Source organism: Drosophila navojoa, chromosome X, assembly GCF_054131105.1.
Source record: "Drosophila navojoa isolate 15081-1374.11 chromosome X, UAZ_NAV_1.0, whole genome shotgun sequence".
Classification (NCBI taxonomy): Eukaryota; Metazoa; Arthropoda; class Insecta; order Diptera; family Drosophilidae; genus Drosophila; species Drosophila navojoa.
Window position 1 is genome coordinate 14,425,212 of NC_142895.1, and position 17,600 is coordinate 14,442,811.

Consider the following 17,600-nt stretch of genomic DNA (forward strand, 5'->3'; position numbering starts at 1 on the left):
TTTTCGGATTCCTGATTCGTAATGTGCACAGTAGAATTGTTTTTGGAGTAGTTCCACAAAAGGCTTTAATATATTGACATGATGTCCTGCTCGAATGCAAATATCAAGTCTATGTTATAGAACTATAATAAGACATAGAGTAAAAGAGAAAGGGCTTTCCTATTTATTTTTCACACAAAATATATTTTTCAAATAAAATTTATAAATTTCGTGGGCTTTGAAAATAGCTGAAAGACTTTCTTATATGTGGCATTAGATCACTATGGGTTAGATATGCTGGATCGATTTAGACACCTCCGGTAATGCTTAAAGTTTTAAGCGGCGTGGCACTGAGACTGAAAGTTTTCACTGCCGTCTGGGTATAAAACCAGATGATGTGGACATATAGAGTCGGCTGTTGACGCTGATTAAGAAAACTAAAATTTTATAAACTTATAATACTGATGCTCTAAAAGACAACCCTGAATGAGTCAAAATAATATTGTAAAATATATTATGTAAATAAATTTGTACGCATATATAATTAACGATAGCATTGAAATAATTGACACAAGAGTGTTTACATTTTGTATACATTTTATTTATTTATTATAATTAATAATTAAATTTAAAGTGATGCTTCTTGTTTACATTGCATTGGGTTTATCTGTTTATTTTTCTCTCTTTCTTTTTGGCCTAAGATGAATTACAATTTCATTTTGGTTTTTAGTTTAATATAAATTGTTTTGTTTTATTTTAATTTAACTTTATGACTAGTTAATGCATAGACGCAAATTAGAATTGATTTTTAGTAAAGCCCATAACATACGTACAAGTAACTCGGCATAATTCTTATATAGATGCATAATATAAATATTGATTTATATATATATTTGTATATATATACAGTAAATATATATGAATATTTATGTATAGGTATATGAGTACATTAGGTGCGGCGCCCTTCGCTAATGGCTCGCAAAAAACGGTTTATTTAGAACTTGGAGTTTGTTCTCCATTGATTTGAATTTAACTATTTTCGATATTATTTTTCTCATTAAGAACTAAATGAGTTGTTAAAAAAAATTGATTAAAATTAACGCAATCTTCAATTATTACACTATGCGAAGACATTTTCAACTGTTTGTACAGTAAAAAAAAAGAAAACAAATAAATAAATTATTGTAATAAAAGTTTAAGTACTTGATGACTAGAATCGATTAATTTCAATTGCAGATCGATAAAATTAAGAAACAATGGCAAATGTAACGAATTATCAAATGAGAATTGCTTTTTGTTGACTTATTTGTTTTAGCAACACCTTTCAGGTACTTCTAAAATATTTTCGTTTATGCGTCATGAATATAAATAAACATTCGAGTAACTATAAATACATAGTACACATAAATATATATACGCGTAATCATATATATATGTATATTAAAAAAAAAAAAAAAAAAAATGAATGTATTAGTGTATGGTTCAAGCATGTACATGCATGATCAATCTCGATGCCAAATTTATCTATTGCTCCATTATGATTGTATCCTCAGCCTTGACATTGCCCGAATTGATCGCCTCCATGGCCTTGCTCAGCAGCGTCGCATCCTTCAGGCTGACCACCTGCACCAGCTGCGGCTCCTGGCCGGGACCGCCCTGTATCATCATCTGATGCATGCCAGGCGAGACGGTTATTGTTTCCAATTGATCGCCATTTTCCACCTGTCAAAGAGATCAATTATCAGTATATATACATATAGAATCCGACATCAATACAACAATATATGCGTGAACTTGTCCATAAATTTACTCATGTTGTTTGGCTTCGTATGACAAATAAATGAAAGTATAACAAATAAATTGAGTACTTACTTAAAAATCAAGCAATAAAAAATTTAACAAATTTCTTGATGAGCTGCTAAAAAAAAGGAAATTACAAAATTAATTATTCTTTTTTTTTTTTGTTTTTTTGAATTGAATTGAAAATTAAATAAAAAATCATAATTATAAAATCACAACAATAAAGAATTTATTCAGTAATTCTGTTTGATTTTGCTTTGCGTTTCATTCGCACTTTTTGATTTGTTTTGCTTTTCTGTTTATACATAACTAAAATTGCTCTAAAACAATCATAATAATAATAATAATAAACATAATCAGTAATAAAAACAGAATAATAATTATAATGATAATGATAATAAAACATAAAATTTATGTATGCACATACAAATTTTTGGCCACATGACTTTGATAATTAATTATATTCACAATAATAATATATATATGTATTTTTTTTTTTAAATTAAAATTTTCTTTCTTAACTTTTTTTTTGTATTACATTATTTTCTACATTTTGAATGCAAAATTGGCTACGTTGGACGATTTCAACAATACATGACTATATATAAATTTATTACTTTGTTAATTTGATTTGATTTTTAATTTTAATTTTGATTAATTCACAGTGCTTGTATTAACATAATAGCATTCAAAATTCCCTGTTTGCTAAATCCAACTACTTAAATTAAACTACAAAATAAAACTTAATAAAAGATTTGCATATTTTCCATGGATTGCACAAAAAAAAAACAAAAAAATAAGAAAAACAAACTAACAAAGTCTAAGAAAATTACAAAATAAATCAAAACTGTGTGTTTTCACTCAATCAACTAAATAGGTTAATATTTGGCTTGTGTTTCGATTACATTGTTAAAAACAAACTAATTAAATGAATTCATTTGGTTTTAATGTTTTTTTTTTTTTTGTTTTTGTGTTTTAGGAACTTGGCAATTCAATTTCATTTAATATTTGTAGCTTTTTGGTTTCACTGTTTGAACTATAAACAAATTTTTGGCTCAATTTAAATTCAATTCAGGGAGATGGGGCATGCTTCTTTAGTGACGATTAATTAACTAAATTTACTTATCGATTATGCTATTCATCGATTACTAAGGCAAATCTATCGCATTCTAAAATATATGTTTCTTGTTTCGAATTTGATTTGATATTTTCTTTTTGGTATTTGTCGGCATTCACAATTGTTTGCATTTGTATATTGTATATATGTATGTGTGTGTGTGTGTGCATTGTATGTACAGCGATGTGCGTGTGTGTATGTATATTTGTGTAATGTAAGTAAAAATGGCAAGTGTTTGTGTGTCTGTGTGCACGCAGCGCCGTTTTGACTAGATTTGATACGTGCAATGGTAACTAGCATTAAATATTGATGGAAATAGGCGTTTGGCATGGGCGTGGGCGTGGGCGTGGCAAGTGTGTGCCTATGGCTGCTTAAAGTCTACTACTCCAAATGCTCTAATTTAATGGTTTTCGCTGGCAGCTGCAGTTGCAAGGCTGCGCTGCCGCCGCCGACGCCGCCGCTGGCATTGGTCAAACTGGCGCTGTCCACGCAGCGTATGGTGGACGTTTCAGCAGCAGCAGCAGCAGCAGCAGCAGGTACCGTTATGTCGCTGCCTTTTTTGCGTAAAGCTAGCTTGCTATTATTATTGTTAGTGTTGTTGTTGCTGCTGCTGCTGCCGGCGCTGCTGTTGTTGTTGTTGTTCAGCTTGCGGCGCTTTTGCGGTGTGCGCCGAGACGCGTTTGGCTCGAGGCGCCGCTGCGCAGTGGACGTCGCCGGCGCTGTCAGCACTACGGGCAGCGTCATTTTAATGTTATGATTGCTACTGCTGTTACTGCTACTGTTGTTGTTGTTGTTGCTATTATTATTATTATTGTTAGTAAGCATGCTATTGTTATTGTTATTGGCGAGATTAAAGCTAGCGGTAGTATTCAAATTGTTGCTGCCAGCGCCGCTGCCGCTACCCGGACTGGCGGCCCAGTAGAACCGAATGCCAGGCGGCGCTTGCAATGTCAGCGCCGGTTGTTGTCCGGCACTGGACGTTGCCGCTGCTGCTGCGACGCCAGCGCCGCTGCCAGTGAGACGCCGGCCTAGCATGGCGCCAGCATTGATTACTGAGATGCCTAGCAGCGAGGTGGGCGTGGCAGCAGATGGGCTGCCGCTACTACTATTATTACTGCTGTTGTTTGTGTTGCTGTTGTTGTTGTTGTTGTTGTTGCTGTTTGATGTGTTGCTGTTATCTACCTGCATGGGGGCCAGGCACACGGTGCCATCGCTATTCGTCTGCAGCTGCTGCATATTGGCCATCACCGACTGATACATGGAGACGGGCACCGATATAACATTGCTCACTGACACCGGATATCCTGCGAATGGTTGTCAAAATGAAGTAAGATTAACACACATACAGCGAGACAGTTGTGCATCAGCTCAATTGCCACTTACCCTGCCCATCCTCGGTGGTAATAAAGATTTGGCCATCCTGCGCCTCGGTCAGATCGACGGTCATATTGTCATGACCATTCACATCGGCGAGACTTTGTACCGTTTGTATGGTGGCGCCGCCTTCGCCTTGATGCAGCTGCAATGTTAGTTAACGGCATAGTGATGAGCAAACAATGTTATTTACAAACATCAGCATCATTTGGACATACCGTTGCCACGCCCTGAACCTGAGCTGTTGTGCCATCGGGCAGCGTTATGATTGGATTGTTAGGATCCACCTGTATGAGAGAGACGGTGCCATCGGCGTTCTGCGACAGGACAGTTTGTGTCGTGTACTGTTAAGTAGAATGTTAAGAGCATGTTAATAAATGGCATTATGCCAACGAAGAAGACACTAGGAAACGGAAAGCAAATAAGACAAGCGAACAGAATAGAAAAAACGGAAAAACACAAGAAATTTCATCAACGAACATCAAATGCAATGCAATCAAAATTATTTAAAAAATGTATGCAAATCATTAAAAGTATTTCTTGTTGTGTGTGTTGTGTTTCGTTTTGTGCGTTTCAATGTGTTTCGAACTACTGTTGTGTTGTGTATTTACATGTGTGTGGGTGTCTTGATTTTTGTTCTTTTGAGCGCATGAAATAAAACCAAAATGAAATTCAGCTGCAAATGAGAAAAAAAAAAAAAAATTGCATAAAAAAAATACAAAAAAAAAAAATTGCTGTTAAAATATTGAGTTAAACATATATACTTATATTTATAATAGTAAACATTAATAGAAATGCATAATTAAATCAATCAATAACAATATTCAAACAAATTCATAACAATTCAATATAAAAATATAATTAAATAATTATAAAAAATAAGTAACGAAATTAGCCGAACTTGGGCATTATGCAGGACATTCAAAGATTTTGGCTTTTAACTTTATTATGAGAGCTAAGGATTTGATATCTATTATAACTGAAATTAATTTTATATTTAAATGACTGCTGGGAAAACTGGGTATAAAAACATTATTTATTTATTTATTATTATTTTTTTTTTTTAAATTTGACTAACTGACTTTTTCTTTTAATATTTTGATCCTAACCTATTTTTGAAATTTAAAATAATTCTAATTGTTGTTTTTTTTTTTTTTTTTTTTTTTTTTTTTAATTTTCTATTTCCTCTATTTTTATTTTAAAAAATTTCTCGAGCTAAGTGTTTGGCTAAAAAATATTTTATAAGGCATAAATTTCCCAATTCGATTTTTTTTCTAGATACACAATGTTCTTTTCCTTAATATCCTTTTTTTTTAATTTTTTTTATTTTATTTTTTTATAGACAATTTTTAGCTAAACTACTATTTCTTCTGCTCTTTGTCTTCTAGATATCATAGATAAATCAGATTATATTATGCAGTCTTTCAGTTGTTCAGTCTAACACTCATATGGGTAAAGCTTTCACAAAAATTTGATGTAAAGAGAGAATTTATAATGTTTGATCTTTGCTTTGCTTCGATCAAATCGTCGTGCATAATGCCCAAGGTCAAACAGCTGGATTAGGGTTTCAAGTTTGAAGATTGAGTCTAGTTTAGTTACAAGTTCAGAGAGATTAGTACGAACATCAACGTCGCTCAGCGTTATGGGCTCGATGCAAACTTGGGCATTGGCTATCTGTTGGGCGGTTACGGTCTGAGCAGCGTTCGATTGCTGTTGCTGCTGCTGCTGCTGCTGTTGTTGCTGCTGCTGCTGAGCAGCTGCGGCAGCTGCCTGTGCCGCCTGTGATGCACTTACAGCGGCTGCTGTTGTCTGCACAGCCGTCGCTGTGGCCGTACCGCTCGCCGTTGTCAATTGAATCGTTTGCGGCTGCGACTGGCTGACCGCCTGGATGTGCACTGTGGTCGTATTGTTGTTGCTGGTTGTGTGCAGATGCTGCTGCTGATGGTGCTGCTGCTGCTGTTGGTGGTGGTGTTGCTGCTGCTGTTGCTGATGATGATGTTGCTGCTGCTGCTGCTGCTGTGGCGCTGGCGCCTGGCATATCTCGATCTTAGTCGATGCCGGCAGTGTGGCCGTCGTGGTCACATGTTGATTGTTCGTGCTTTGGATGATCGTCGGAGCTGGCGTATTCGATTGGGCTGTGTGCGTTGTGATCACTGTGCCAGCGCTGTTGATCTTCACCACGTTCACCTGTTGTGGCTGCAGTTGCTGTTGTTGTTGTTGTTGTGGGTTAGTGTGTACGCATGGAGTGTGAATATGTGTGTGTGAGTGTGTGTGTGTTAGTAGGGAACGCGAGATGGGTGCGCATAAATGCAATGGAATACCGTATTATATTATTTGTACATTATATGATTCCCCTCATACCCCTCATCAACCCATCTCCCTCGCTCTCTCGCACTTTGTTTTGGTTGCGAGAGAGTCTGGAGAGATTTGTGGACTACTCACTTGGCTGGTGGTTTGATTGGTGGCCGGCGTCACCGTTTGCACCGTCTGTATGGTGGGCGTATTGGATAGCTGCTCCATGTCCTCGTCCTCGTCGCCAGACTGCGAGATCAGCGCATTCACCTTGTCCTCGTCGTCGGCGAATGTCGGCAGCAGATCTTCGCGTCCATGATATTTATAGCAATTGATCACAATCTTGCGCAGCGCATGGGTCCAGCTAATCTGTGGTCAGTTAGGGAAATTGGGGGGAGGGAGGGCGATTAATAAGACACGATTCAGCAATCTGGGGCGGCTGTTGAACACCCACCCCACCCACCTTCTGCTTGTCATCCTCGGAGCGGGCATCCATGCGCACATTCGCCCACGGCAACTCCTTGGGCCACCATGGCGGCCGTGTCGACTCTCGCCCCCAGCCCGGCTTGCCGCGCCCCGTCGAATACTTGAGCATGAGCGGTATGAACGCACGCAGCTGTGCCTGCGTCATCTTCTCAACGGGCGTCGGTATGCCATCGATGACCAGGCCGGGCAGCTCGAACAGCGACGGATCCTCTTGGGGCGGCGGCGGCGCCTGTTGGGCCAGTGCATTGTCCAGCTCATCCATCACAATGTTCTTCAGATTGCGCAGCACATCCTCCAGCGGCTTAGCCCCGAACACCTTGTAGCTGGTGTTCGGCTTGCCGGGTGTCGCCACCAGCACCACCGCCTGCTTGCCCACGCGCCCGGTGAATTCGTAGATGATGCCGCGCAGCTTGCGCAGCAGACGATTCTGTTGCCGCTTGCGCACCGAGGGATTCGTTTCGAAGCAGTGCGGACGCTTGCGTTTCTTTGAGCTGGCTATCGCAGCGGCCGCTGCCACGCCCACTGGCCCAGCAGCCGCCAACTGATGGGCGACATCGTCGTTGGCCAGCGTATTGAGATCGCCATCGTACAGACTGCCCTCGCTGCTAATCAAATCATCGTCCTCGTCATCTGTGGCCAGACTCTGCATGTCGTCGTCCAGCATCTCGATCTTGTAGGTGGTGCCATTGCTCTGGCCACCGGACGACGACTGCGCCTGCGAGCTATTGCTGGTGGTGGTGATTGTGGTCACGTTCAGGCCGCCGCCGCCGCCACCGCCGCCGCTGCCGGAGCTGTTGCTGCCGTTGCCCGTGGTGACAATTGTGTTGCCCGTGACGGTGGCGCCACCGCTGACGCTGCTGACGACCACATTCCCGCCGCTCCTTTGGCTGCCAGCCGGCGCCACAACCAGCCGATAGCTTGTGGTTGCCAGCTTGGTGGCTGTGGCACGTCTGCTCCTGCTGGTTGCTGGTGGTTGCTGACGGTGCTGGCGGTGCTGCTGCTGCTGCTACTGCTGCTGCTGCTGCTGCTCTTGCTTTCCACTACCAATTCGTTCGTCAACTCGGCTCCCAAGCTAGCACTCCCTAGTCGCATGCGCAATGTATTTTTATTTGTTAGTTTCCCTTTTTCGTTGTCTTCTGTAAAATGGGAGAAAATAAATGTTATTAGATTCATTTTATTTTGAATACTTTTTTATACCCTGAACCCATTGAAAATGGGAAATCAGGGTATAATGGTTTTGTTAAAAGTATGTAACAGGCAGAAGGAGGCGTGGCAGACCCCACAAAGTATATATATTCTTGATCAGGACGACAAGTTGAGTCGATTTGGCCCTGTCCGTCTGTCTGTCCGTCCGTCCGTCCGTCCGTCCGTCCGTCCGTCCGTCCGTCCGTATGTATGAACGCGTCGATTTCAGAAGATATAAGAGCTAGAGACTTCAACTTTTTTTTAAAATGTCCGTATATATCACGCGCAGATCGAGTTTATCACTAAAAAACGATAACTCATTCCGATATTTTTTTATCGATAAAAAACCTTATCGAAGATCACTTAAATAATTATATCTCCTACATCTTTCAAGCTAGAGTCTCCAAATTTAAAATGTATATAAAGATGTATTTTATACAATTTCGGTTTTTGTTCAAATTTACCCCCCACCCCTAAATCCACCCCCTCACCCTCATCTTTGTAAAAGTCGTATATCAAATACTAGAGACTTGTGCTTCGGTACACACATACATTTAAACATTATGATTACGTTCTGAAAGTTTCATTACGATCGTACGTCTAGAAATTAAATTATTCAACAAATAAGTTCTCAAAATATTGCCACACTGCAGCGCAACCAAAGCGCAATCGCCTATATATGTGAGTGTGTGTGTGCGCGTGAGTTTGTATGTATGCGTGTGTGTGTGTGTGTGTGTGCGTGTGTGTTTGCTAATTATTATTGAAATATAAGTTGCTTGTAGGGTTCAGGGGATCTCGTAGTCGAGCAGTCTCGACTAGAGCTTTCTTTCTTGTTTAATTTTATTTTTTTTTTGTATATAGAAGAAGTACTTCATATTATTTATATCTAATTTTGAGTACTTTTTTTAAATTTTTGATTATGTTGTTTTAATTGTGAAGAGCACATATTAATTTCAAGAGCTAAGAACAAGAAGTATTTTGCTCTATATATTTATAAATAGAGCTTAGATAATAGACATTAAAAATTGCAATACAAAATTCTATAATTACCATAAATTTATATAATACTATAATTATTATAGAATAGAACTCGGAAATTCCGGTAGCTTTTACAATAGAAACATTTGTAGAATCGCGACTATTGAAGCTATGGACTTGTACCCTCCATGCCCATGCTTTTATAACTATTTATATTCATGTGCTTGAGTTAAATAGGGATAAGCTTTTATACTTTTACATAATGAAAGCCAAAGAATGTGAGTTTTTGCTTAAAATCCCTATGGAATAAAATAAATATTCAACGATATAAATACATAGGTACATACATGGGCAGATAGGCCAATCAAATAATTCTTATTCGTCATTAACTTTACAAATTATTAGATAAAAGCTCACAGAAGGGCAAGAAGAGTGAGCTATGGCTTTAAAAAAATATTATATAGTATATTTCTTAGGACTATAGACACTCGAAAAGTTACTATATGATAAATGTAAATGTACAAAAAGCTATGCTACTCAACAGCCATAGACCTAGACATATGTGCATAGCTAAGAGATAAGGACTTTGACAAAAGTTTAGTTATTTTAAAATTTTGAAAAAGTATTTCGCTTCGACGTAGACAACGAATATCTTGGGGGAGATACTTATGCCATACATAGAGCAATAATTATTAACAAAAGCCGAAATATGCCAGCAAACTATAAAACGAGTTCAAGTATAGAGATATGCTTAAGATAGTCCAAAATTTCCATTATAGTTATGCAAATTTTGACACTGTTTCTAGCCGCATGGCGGGTGGTGTACGTCGCACAGCGCAACTGCTCGACAAAATTGAAAACAACGAACAAAAAAAAAAAAAAAAAGCACAAACAACGAAAATAAAAAACAATTAGCTGATAAGCAATGAGTGAATCAGGTCAAAAGCGCGCATGCGCAACATTGGAGAACAAAAAAAAAAAAAGAAAAATTATGTCCGCCATATAGTACATACATATTTAATGATTAAGTAAGAATGAACATCAAAAACATTGTACATGTATTCAATTTAACTAATGAATGCCTACGAGAGCAAGGAACGAAATGGAAAGGAACGTGTTGAAATATGGAATGACCCATCGGCAATTGTTTAGAATTTAAATGACCTTATGAGAGAAATATTATTTGAAAGAAATGTTATTTATGTACAGGGATATCTCTATACTGACAATAAAATATATATAATTATTAATAATGATTATTTTTCAATACTATATGAAAAGGTAGGTCTTGAATGGTATCAAACAAGGCTGACTTTTAACTTTTAAATATAATATATACATTCTGTCAAATAAGTACCCGGGAATTTTAAATAAAACCCATACAACTTATCAATTATGTAAATTTATTATATCCCTTTCGAAATAGGCCCCTTCTGAGGCAATACACTTCTTCCAACGAACAATCCAATAATCGAAACACTTTCAATAGCTATATTCAGTTCTCGTTGTTAGGTTTGATGTCTTCAATGCTCTCTAAATGGGTTCCACGAAGTTGAAATTTGAGTTTCGGAATCAGGAAAAAGTTCCACGGGTCTATATCTGGAGACTACGTCCTGAAAGTAGTCAATCGTTCATTTCTTTTCGCACCTCTTTGAAGGATTTATACCAATCGTAAACTTGAGTTTTCGTTACCTAAATCTAAGTGCATTTAGTTTGATTTTACTGACTGAGTAAAAAATAAAACAAGGGATGCTTCGACCAAATGCAAAAGTCAGCAACGATAACAAACAGCATGGAATCGAATTATAGACAAGCTTTATTCGCCAGACAACCCCTAATCTAATGTTGCGTCTCGTTTGATGTTTGTTTTCTTATAAGTTTCCCAGTCTAAACAAACTCTCCAGTTGGCATTCCAATTGGAATGAAATGTAAGTAGATACAACTGTCCCTGTCTTGTTTATTAAACCGAATGGTTTGCAAAATGCACTTTAAGTATATCCTTCTCATATCTCTCCCTCTCTCTCTCTCTCTTTCTTTCTACCTATAATTTTTTACATATTTATAAAATGGAGTCCATAACGCGCAGACTCAGCAGGTTAGTCCACCAAACTTTCCAGTTAATATGTGTGCATACACACATACAAACAAGTTAATTGATATAAGTGCATATGTACTCGCATACATACACACAGTATATAGTTTCAATATGGTAGCAGCCGCTGCACGTGCGCGTTGAATTATTTTTGTCTTGGCTTTTTTTTTTTTATTGGGGGGTTTTACAAAGTTTGCAATTTTTGATTTAGTGCAACAAAAATATTAATATGAAATACTTAATATTGTATAATGCTTGCCTTTTGCTGATTTTCGATTTTAACGCACTGCACCACACACACACACAGAAGCACAATAATCGAACAAGAAAAAAAAAAAAAAAATAAATATGAATAAGCACAATTGGCTGATTTGTTTTTGTTCAAGTTTCCGATTAGAATTAAAGCCGAAATTGAATTCGAAACCGAAACCGAAACCGAAATAGAGTACGAATTGTATACGCACCGCACAACGGTTAAATAGACTATGATTATGGTTACAGTTCCGCGCTGAAGTTTATTGTTATTGTTGGCTGTTGTGTATCATTGGGTTGGCGCTGCTGCTGCCGCTGGCGCTGTCGCTATGGCTCTGCGTTGCGCTGCTTTTCCGATTGCCCAGTTGAAGTTCTATTTGCGTTTGCTCAGACGACGTTGAGGGCGACGGCGACGACGCGGCGCACACTGACAATATTGTTGAAGAAGAGCGAAGAGAGCGACGATGAGCACTGAGCACTGAGCACTGAGCATTGGACCCTGAGCAGCGAACAGTGAGAGACGAGTGACGAGCGAGCAAGCGAACAAACGACCACACTGCGCCAAACCACCCCACGGATTGACGCCGGTGCATGCATTTATATTTTCGGTGACTGCGACGGCGACGACGCAGACGGCGGCGTCGACGCAGTTAAAAATCAATACTGCGCCCATGCGTCGACTTTGTCGCTTTGCGACGCGTTGAGACGGCAGCCAACAGTCAAGAAATAAAGTGCGCGACAGAGATGACCATACAGCAGCAAGCTCTGCCCATGTTTGTGTGTGTGACTGCGTGCTACGTTCTCTTCTGTTCTGTTTTGTTTTGCATTTGCTATTTACTAATTTTTGTACTAAGGCTTGTGTCCGATGTACACGTATTGAAAAGCTTTCTAAAAGCTGCTCTTGACAGGTCAAAAGCTGTCACTTGCATGCGTGCAAAGCCTAACGCCCATCCACCCGCTAACATATTTTTGGGAATATTAAAAAGGGACAGCTATATATGCAACTATGTCTGTGTGTGTGTGAATCACACGTTATCTGTGTTGTGGTTTCTCTCTCTCTCTCTCTCTCTCTCTGCGTGTGTGTGTATGTATGTACATGTGTTTGCATGCGAGACGTTGGCAAAAAGGGCTGCGCAGCTACCCCCAAAAGCGAAACACAACCATCCCCCATGCAAGCATTGCCAACAGCAGAAGCAGCGGCAGCGCCAGCAGCAGCAACGGCGACGGCAAGAATGAACAACAACAGCAACAACAGCGCACGCAAACGCATTGCGCTTGGGCAATAATCGTGAAGTTTTACGCTGACGCTGTTATGCTACACATTCTGGCCATATGGCTACGGGTTACGCATGCACTGCTTGCACCACCCACCACCAACACTATCAGTACCACTACCCTTGTTAAAGCCCCCTCCTGCCACATCGCAGACAATAACAAAAACAACAACAGCTACACTGGGGTAGTTGATGTGGTAAGCTCGTTTCACTTGCGCGTGCCAGGCAGACAGTTGGCCTAACGCAACAGTGCTGTCCATAATAAGTGTGCTACCGATAAGAACTATTTCAAATTTCTTCTGAGATATTGTCTTGCTATATATTAATATTATATTAGAAAAAAAGTTTAGCTAGAATGATTTATTTAAATTTTTTTGGTTTTGTGCAAGTTTTAATTTTTAATTAAAAATAAGTAATTGTATTATACGTTAAAGCACAAAGAAAACTTGAATTGTGATTAATAAATATATTTTTTTGTTTTCCATGCACCCATGTGTACACACTTTTATGGCTGTCACTGTATTTTGTTCGATAATTCTGCTGTTGAGTGGTGCGTGCGCAATATTCCGTTCGCTTTAAGTTTTTTATTCACTGATATGTTTGTGTGTTTATGTATTTGTGTGGGTGTGTGCGCACAGTTTGGTTAAATGCGCTGAGAAGCATGCTACAACGTTTAAAGCAGCAGTTAAAGCCACGCACACACATGCAGCTCATTGTGTTGTTGGTGTGACCAGCGCTACCTGAAGCAATCCCTACAAATGCGCCAGCGCGTATTTTTAAATCAGAGCAAATAGATTTTTCCCAATTAAAATTTTATACCATTTCAAAAAGAAGAGACATGTAAAATATGGCAAACAGCCAGAAAAGATTTGCAACAATAAAAGCAGAAAAATATATACATACATACATAGGCAGATTCGTGCGACGGTCACACTTGGCGCTTGCGCTTTGGTCTCACTTTTGATTCTTTTCTATTATCTGGCAGGCTATTTATATGGGAATGACAAAATAGAAAAGCGAGCGAGAGCACATTGTTTTTGTTTTGTTTCGATTTTCTATTTTACTATATTCTTTTCTTTTTGTATTTCGTTGTCGCTGCTTTCACAGCGAGTTGCGCGTAACTGTTTGTGATTGTAAGTGCATGCGCCTGCCGCCTAGAATCTATTCTTAATGCATGCACATGTATATAATACGTGTGTGTATGTGTGTGCATATCTCCCACTGCGTCAGCGCGCTCACCGCTAACAAATACTCACGTACACACGCGCACATTATAAATAATCGATAGCTATTGTTTTGCCTGCTCTCTCGCAGTAGTCGCACTCTTTCTCTCTCTCTCTCTCTCTCTCTCTCGCTCTTACTTGGTGTATGTGTGTGTACTTGACGTCTACTATAACAATAAGGCGATAAAGTGATGACAGAAAAATAAAATGAAATATTCGAATAACAACAGCAAAGTTAAGTTACGCATGCGGTGGTCGCGGCTGCGGCAACAGCGACGGCGCACACTATATATACAAAGCCGAAAAAAGAAAACAACAGCAACGGCAACGGCAAATGGCCAACGCATGCCCCGTGTTCAAGTAAAACAAAACCAAACATATTCCAATTGGAACTGTACTAGCTATCAGATTTTCTGCTTAGCATTTTCAAGCCACCCTCATCACACCAATCAGAGACTTCCACTCAGCTGTAAACAGTAGTGTCCAATTTAAAGTACACAGTAGGCACTATCGGTTGCCACGGCTGCTGTGTGTATCTGCCCTTCATTTCAAGGGTGGGCTGTGCCCAGCAACCCCCAGGCACAAACACACACAGATACACAGTTCATACAGACACACATATAGGCGTACACTTGTATGCCCAGGCAAAGAAATTCGAATTGGAATTGAAATGGAACGAGTCAAAATTGATGAAGAGAAATAAGAACAGTAAATGCGAGTAAATAAAGATGCAAATATTGAGCTGAAGAAAAATGCAAATTATGCATACGCCATGTAAGCTCGTTCTCTTTACAAGCCACTTTTGTTATGTGCATTCCCCATGGAATTGCAATTATCTATGTATGTATGTCTCCGCAAACATAAACACGAAGATGGCACAGAAGAAAAACAAAAGAACTAATATATATGAAAAAAAAAACGTTGCGCAGGGAACGGCGCATGTTTGAATTACGGACACTCGCAGTAGAAATTGATGTTATAGCTACGGCGCCGCTGCCAATGGTGGCCAAAGCCAGCAACAATAGCAGCAACAATAATAATAGCTTTGACTTGTCTGTACACATTTACCGTTAGAAACAAGAAAGGCTCCAATGGATTATCTAACGAAATTGCCTGCACACACGCATACACACACACCATCTTTCCATCTATTTGTATGCATGTATGTATCCACATAAATTTATATAAAGCTCGACGCCATTTTGTGCAAAAGCGCCTGTTGTTTTCAATTAAGTTGTACACACAAATTAACTTAAATACCGTGCAAATTTAAATAGCGAAATGAATGTTTTTTGTTTGATGTCAATTGGATTTTGCGTGAAAAACTTCTTGCTTACTGCGGCTGTCTGCTCAGAAACTTTTGCGTTGCGTTGCGCGTGTACAAAACACACACACACCCACACGTACACTGGCAAGCTTTCGTATAAATTCGTATACACACACGTACATACATATATATGTATATGTATATAGGTACATCTGTTTGTGTGTGCATGTGTGCAGTTGGCTGGCGCGGAGCAGGCCCAGTGCGAAATTGCAGTGGAAAATCGAAAATTCTTCACGTCTGCGTCGCGCTCACACAAACACATCCACACACGAACGTAAATATAGATATGTATGTATATATATTTGGGATGGCTGTTTGTACGTAGAAACGAGTAAGCTGGTACGCACCTGTGTGTCAAATGTATTTTCAATTCGCTGTTCTACAAACATCCAAAGTTAGTTTTTCTATTGATAACATACACATTTGCATTCGACTTGTATATGTATGTACACACGTACATACAGACACGGACGCACGCACACACAATCAACGATTGGTAACTGACAACAAAAAATATACACACACGCGCGTTAGGAGTCGCGTTCTCGACGCCGCCGCCAACGTTGTTGTGGATATTGCTTATTGGTCGCCGCTGCCGCTGCGTCGTCCAGATTTATAATCACAGCGGCATTTTACATTTGCGCACTGCAGTTGCGTCCGTTTTTTTTACTTATTCTTTTGTTTTATATATACATATAAGAAATTTTTGTTCTAGCTCTAGGAGCCAGTGCTGCACAACAATCGATGCCGTTGCTCGTTGTTATCGTTGGCTCTGTTAAATGGCTCAGAGTTCTTTGCATTGTGGAGCCAGAATGTTAAGTGAGGAGCAGTTCTATGTAAATCAGGAGCAATGCTGTTAATGCGCAGGGTTGAAATCAGCAGTTATTTGTGGACGTTAATTTGAATTGTAGTTTAGTCGATTGACTCGCATAATCCTTATATCCTTCAGTACTTTGTGGCTTATTTCTGTTGTATTACAAACACACGTAAGCCCTTCACAAGGCAGCTAGCAATATCAAACTGAAAAACAGCTAAGCACACCAAATGAGGGACTCACATGCAATGCGGTTCATATAAATAATTCAATCACTTTTTTTGCACTTATAAAAAAAAATGGAACTAATTTGTATATTTCACTTGCCATGAATATGTTAATAATAAAAAAAATGTAATGGTCTTCACCAAGCGACTGTGTCGACAATCCGAAGTTAACTGCTGCAATCTGAGGCAAGCGACGGCTTTATAAAACAGTGCCGACGACTTGTGGCTTTTTACATGGGACCACAATATTTTTCATATTTAGATTAGGATAAGTTCTGATAAAATCCAAACAGTCATGCTAAGCAACAAGAAATACTTCTGCGAAAATCTCAGCTTCTTGCTGGACCACTGCCCGCAGAAATATTTTTATATATTCATACACATATGTGAGTTAAAGTCGCCTTTTTTTCTTATCGCTTAGAAGACCGAGGAGGTTGAGAGTCGCTAAAAATCTACAATGGGCTGGCGGTCAGTTTTTACGGCATACGCTGGTAGTTTGTGATTAATGTGTGATTTTATTTAATTTCCAACAGTATTTTGCTGTTATCAGCTATCGATTGTCTGTTATCAGCTATGTTAAGATAACAGCAACATCGTTAATGATGTTACGATTTCGATATCTTAAAGCAGCTTAAATTTTTAACGGAATTTAATATTTAGTCAAGAAAGAAATTTATTTACATTTTGTATAAATTTAACCACTGTATTTACAGTATAACCATGAATTTATGTAGTATTTATCATCTTATACTTTCAATTATAGTAGTATTATATGTGCATTCATGTGTATGTATTAATTTATATGTGCATTAATTTTTAGTAGTAAGAATAGCCTCTTTGGCTCTTACTGTTATCAGTGCTCGACCAGACGTCACAGCTTCCTTAGTCAGCCGCTCCCCACCATTGGATCGGATTCATGTTTATCAACAAATGTGTGTGTGTGTGTGTGGGTTCGAGTGTGTGTGTTATAAATTGTTTCATATTGCTTAACTTCATATGTCGGTTCATGTGGGTTCCATAATATGGTCCCCTATAATGCATATGTATAATTAGCACAAGCCTCAAACCGAAACCAAAACTCAAACTCAAATCTTCACCCTGTTAAATGTCAAGATATGTTATCAGATATCGAAAATAGTAGTCATTCGGGAGTATATCGTGAGATGAATGGCATAATACG

General features: G+C 38.9%; 1 protein-coding gene across 15 annotated transcripts; it reads right to left on the reverse strand.

Moving 5' to 3' along the window:
• Positions 1–558: 558 nt before the first annotated feature.
• Positions 559–16,147, reverse strand: ewg (DNA-binding protein Ewg). 15 transcript variants are annotated; one of them, XM_089264438.1, is made up of 9 exons: positions 15,727–16,144; positions 7,017–8,184; positions 6,713–6,931; positions 5,870–6,475; positions 4,489–4,614; positions 4,280–4,415; positions 4,079–4,200; positions 1,852–1,897; positions 1,507–1,701 (listed from the first exon to the last, which is right to left on the reverse strand). In XM_089264438.1, exons 2-8 carry the CDS (start codon positions 7,710–7,712, stop codon positions 1,859–1,861), a joined length of 1,944 nt encoding a protein of 647 aa, XP_089120564.1. In that variant the 5' UTR covers positions 7,713–8,184; positions 15,727–16,144; the 3' UTR covers positions 1,507–1,701; positions 1,852–1,858. The 15 variants fall into 15 exon arrangements, with proteins under 15 accessions (XP_089120563.1, XP_089120560.1, XP_089120566.1 ...); XM_089264437.1 differs by lacking the exon at positions 1,852–1,897 and having other exon boundaries at positions 559–1,701; positions 5,894–6,475; positions 15,727–16,143; XM_089264434.1 differs by lacking the exon at positions 1,852–1,897 and having other exon boundaries at positions 559–1,701; positions 15,727–16,143.
• Between the last annotated feature and the right edge of the window lie 1,453 nt (positions 16,148–17,600).